This window comes from Canis lupus, chromosome 27 (assembly GCF_003254725.2).
Source record: "Canis lupus dingo isolate Sandy chromosome 27, ASM325472v2, whole genome shotgun sequence".
NCBI lineage: Eukaryota > Metazoa > Chordata > Mammalia > Carnivora > Canidae > Canis > Canis lupus.
Window position 1 is genome coordinate 21,953,548 of NC_064269.1, and position 5,257 is coordinate 21,958,804.

Genomic DNA, 5,257 nt, shown 5'->3' on the forward strand with positions numbered 1-5,257 from the left:
ACAAAATCAATGCCCAGAAATCAATGGCATTTCTATACACTAACAATGAGACTGAAGAAAGAGAAATTAAGGAGTCAATCCCATTTATAATTGCACCCAAAAGCATAAGATACCTAGGAATAAACCTAACCAAAGAAGTAAAGGATCCATACCCTAAAAACTATAGAACACTTCTGAAAGAAATTGAGGAAGACACAAAGAGATGGAAAAATATCCCATGCTCATGGATTGGCAGAATTAATATTGTGAAAATGTCAATGTTACCCAGGGCGATTTACACGTTTAATGCAATCCCTATCAAAATACCATGGACTTTCTTCAGAGAGTTAGAACAAATTATTTTAAGATTTGTGTGGAATCAGAAAAGACCCCGAATAGCCAGGGGAATTTTAAAAAAGAAAACCATATCTGGGGGCATCACAATGCCAGATTTCAGGTTGTACTACAAAGCTGTGGTCATCAAGACAGTGTAGTACTGGCACAAAAACAGACACATAGATCAGTGGAACAGAATAGAGAATCCAGTAGTGGACCCTGAACTTTATGGTCAACTAATATTCGATAAAGGGGGAAAGACTATCCATTGGAAGAAAGACAGTCTCTTCAATAAATGGTGCTGGGAAAATTGGACATCCACATGCAGAAGAATGAAAGTAGACCACTCTTTGCACCAGACACAAAGATAAACTCAAAATGGATGAAAGATCTAAATGTGAGACAAGATTCCATCAAAATCCTAGAGAAGAACACAGGCAACACCTTTTTTGAACTCGGCCACAGTAACTTCTTGCAAGATACATCCACGAAGGCAAAAGAAACCAAAGCAAAAATGAACTATTGGGACTTCATCAAGATAAGAAGCTTTTGCACAGCAAAGGATACAGTCAACAAAACTAAAAGACAACCTACAGAATGGGAGAGGATATTTGCAAATGACCTACCAGATAAAGGGCTAGTTTCCAAGATCTATAAAGAACTTATTAAACTCAACAGCAAAGAAACAAACAATCCAATCATGAAATGGGCAAAAGACATGAAGAGAAATCTCACAGAGGAAGACATAGACATGGCCAACATGCACATGAGAAAATGCTCTGCATCACTTGCCATCAGGGAAATACAAATCAAAACCAAAATGACTCTCCTCTCCCCGCGATGGCGTGTGCTCGTCCGTTGATATCTGTGTACTCCGAAAAGGGGGAATCATCCGGCAAAAATGTTACCTTGCCTGCTGTGTTTAAGGCTCCCATTCGACCCGATATCGTGAACTTTGTTCACACCAACTTGCGCAAAAACAACAGACAGCCATATGCTGTCAGTGAATTAGCAGGTCATCAAACCAGTGCTGAGTCTTGGGGTACTGGCAGAGCCGTGGCTCGAATTCCCCGAGTTCGAGGCGGTGGGACTCACCGTTCTGGCCAGGGTGCTTTTGGAAATATGTGTCGTGGAGGCCGCATGTTTGCACCAACCAAAACCTGGCGCCGTTGGCACCGCAGAGTGAACACAACACAAAAGCGATACGCCATCTGCTCTGCCCTGGCTGCCTCAGCCTTACCAGCACTGGTCATGTCTAAAGGTCATCGTATTGAGGAAGTTCCTGAACTTCCTTTGGTGGTTGAAGATAAAGTTGAAGGCTACAAGAAGACCAAGGAGGCGGTTTTGCTTCTTAAGAAACTTAAAGCCTGGAATGATATCAAGAAGGTCTATGCCTCTCAGCGACTGAGAGCTGGCAAAGGCAAAATGAGAAACCGTCGTCGTATCCAGCGCAGGGGACCCTGCATCATCTACAACGAAGACAACGGTATCATCAAGGCCTTCAGAAACATCCCTGGAATTACTTTACTCAATGTAAGCAAGCTGAACATTCTGAAACTTGCTCCTGGTGGGCATGTGGGACGTTTCTGCATTTGGACTGAAAGTGCTTTCCGCAAGTTAGACGATCTGTATGGCACTTGGCGTAAGGCTGCCTCCCTCAAGAGTAACTACAACCTTCCCATGCATAAGATGCTTAATACAGACCTCAGCAGAATCTTGAAAAGCCCAGAGATCCAAAGAGCCCTCCGAGCACCACGCAAGAAGATTCATCGTAGAGTCCTGAAGAAGAATCCACTGAAGAACCTAAGAATCATGTTGAAGCTAAACCCGTATGCAAAGACCATGCGCCGGAACACCATTCTTCGCCAGGCCAAGAATCACAAACTCCGGATGGATAAGGCGGCAGCAGCCTTAGAAGCCAAATCGGAGGAGAAGGGGGTTCCAGGCAAGAAGCCCACGGTAGGGAAGAAAGGAAAGAAAACTGTTGGTGTGAAAAAGCCGAAGAAACCTGTGGTAGGAAAAAAGGCTGCAGCTACCAAGAAACCAGCAGCTGACAAGAAACCTGCAGAAAAGAAACCTACCACGGAAGAGAAGAAGCTCGCTGCCTAAAAACTTATATTTGTTTATTCCATAAAACTCAAATCATTTTGGACAGCTAATTTTAAATAAAGACCTGATCAAAGACAGTGAGAAACATAAAAAAAAAAAAAAAAACACACAATGAGATACCACCTCACACCAGTCAGAATGGGGAAAATTAACAAGGCAGGAAACCACAAATGTTGGAGAGGATGCGGAGAAAAGGGAACCCTCTTACACTGTTGGTGGGAATGTGAACTGGTGCAGCCAGTCTGGAAAACTGTGTGGAGGTTCCTCAAAGAGTTAAAAATAGACCTGCCCTACGACCCAGCAATTGCACTGTTCTGGATTTACCCCAAAGATACAGATGCAATGAAACGCCGGGACACCTGCACCCCGATGTTTCTAGCAGCAATGGCCACAATAGCCAAACTGTGGAAGGAGCCTCGGTGTCCATCGAAAGATGAATGGATAAAGAAGATGTGGTTTATGTATACAATGGAATATTCCTCAGCCATTAGAAACGACAAATACCCACCATTTGCTTCAACGTGGATGGAACTGGAGGGTATTATGCTGAGTGAAGTAAGTCAATCGGAGAAGGACAAACATTATATGTTCTCATTCATTTGGGGAATATAAATAATAGTGAAAGGGAATATAAGGGAAGGGAGAAGAAATGTGTGGGAAATATCAGAAAGGGAGACAGAACATAAAGACTCCTAACTCTGGGAAACGAACTAGGGGTGGTGGAATTGGGAGGAGGTCAGGGGGTGGGGGTGAATGGGTGATGGGCACTGAGGGGGGCACTTGACGGTATGAGCACTGGGTGTTATTCTGTATGTTGGTAAATTGAACACCAATAAAAAATAAATTTATTATAAAAAAATATTCTTCAAGGGCAAGAACTAGAACATATGTGGCAAGAAACACTTGTGTTTCTGCAGATTTTAATGGAGTAGGGGTGGACTGGGAACTGGAATCAAACAGACAACTCCAAAAAACTGTTTTAGTGAATTGTGGTGGGTGAGTTGATTAAGTATTGATCAGTGACCCAGCTCAGGTCTGAAACAGCCTCAGATCCACCTTCTGAATAAGCCATAAAGCAAAGAACTGTCCACTGATTTAACTGGTAATCTCATTGGGGAAGCTGTGAAGTCCTTGGGAACAGGAAGTTAAGAAAGTTTGAAAATGCACTTAAATATTTGTCTTTTTAAAAATCACTGTTCCAAACATAACTAAGGCAAACAAGATTAATTAAGGAACAGATGGTCTTGAAAACTCTGGATTCATTCTTATTTGAGAGTCAGGAAGTACCTGCTCTAAATTTCATTAGGTATCTTAGGATACATATATTTAGCATGTAAATTCTTCAGGTGCTGGGTTTGAATAAATCTCATGTTTTGGAATAATAGTGCAGTCTCTGGACCCCTGAGGATCCTGTGACACCAAAACTAGTTTCTAAATGATGGTAAGATATTATTTTCTATTTACTATATCCTGGTTGTAGGGAAATGTGCTGGTGTCTTTGCAGGAATCAAGTAGATAGGATCAGACATTGTGTTCTTTATTGCCATGTATTCACTGTTAAAAGAAAGATGTCTTACTTTAAAATGTCCTTGACAAAGCAGTGAAAATTTATGAAATTTCAGCCTACATGTCTTTTAAATATTCTGTACACATTAAGTACTTCTTTTGCATACCAAAGTACAAAGTTGCCTATAGGAAAAACCATTGTTTGAGTTGCAGGCTAAATAACACTTTTACTTAAAAGAATGTCTATAAACTATCATTCTATAAAAAATGAATGAAATGAGTATGTCATTTTAAGAAAAATAATTGTTATCAAGTGCCAATAATAACATTTAAACTTTCAAATGAAAATTGAAATTTTGGAAAAATGTGTATCTACCACCATGAACTTGGAGCTTCCCCAAATTCAAAAGACACTTTTGGGATGAGATTTGTAGTTATTATATGGATATTAACAAAGGTAGTATTTTGATATTGCTTAATGAAATGTGTCAACATTTGGAAGATCTGCATAATTCAGTGAACCAGTAATTTTCAAATGATCAATGCATGCTGTTACAAAGCATGCATTAGTAAAAGACCCATTCAAAGTATAACATACACCAGTGAATTTTAATGTAACACAATACAAAAAGTGAATTAATATGGTTTCTGATTCCACATTGCAACAACCATTAATAACTTGTCAAGTTTTGGTACCATATCAAAAAGTAAGATCCACAATTATCTGAAAGGCCTTTGAAATATTCTTTCTTTTACTAATTACACATCTGTGTGAGGCCGGATCTTCTTTATATACTTCAACCAAAGCAACACATGCCAAAAATAGAATGCAGAAGCAGATATGTAGATCCAACTATCTTTAGTTAATCCAAATATAAAAAATATTTGCAAAAATGTGTAAAAATGATCCTTCTTGCTAGATTTTCCTGTCTTGGAAAATATAATCATTTTTCATTAAAAATAAGTTATTTATATTAACATGTAATGAGGTTGTCCTGTTATTTTTAAATTAATAAGTAATTAAACCTTCTTAGTCTTAATTTCTAATATGATAAGTATCAACAGACAAATTGATATAGACATATGTCTCTAGGCTATAAACTCTTTAGAGTCCTTAATAATTTACATGGTGTAAAATATCTTGGGGCCAAAATGTGGGAGAACTGCTACTAACAATGATTAATAATTATTATATAATAAAATAATCTAATGAGTATCAGCAACACAGAAAACATTCTCACTTTCTTTTGTTGGCATGAATGCATACATAGATAAGAGGACTCTATACACGCATGGATAAATAGATAAATGCTTTCTCCTCGCCTCA

At 38.9% G+C, this 5,257-nt stretch overlaps 1 protein-coding gene across 1 annotated transcript; it reads left to right on the plus strand.

The window, feature by feature from the left end:
* Nucleotides 1–642: 642 nt before the first annotated feature.
* On the plus strand, nucleotides 643–2,501 carry LOC125753878 (60S ribosomal protein L4-like). Its single transcript, XM_049102892.1, has one exon. It carries the CDS (start codon nucleotides 1,021–1,023, stop codon nucleotides 2,422–2,424), a length of 1,404 nt encoding a protein of 467 aa, XP_048958849.1. The 5' UTR covers nucleotides 643–1,020; the 3' UTR covers nucleotides 2,425–2,501.
* The last annotated feature ends 2,756 nt before the right edge of the window (nucleotides 2,502–5,257 follow it).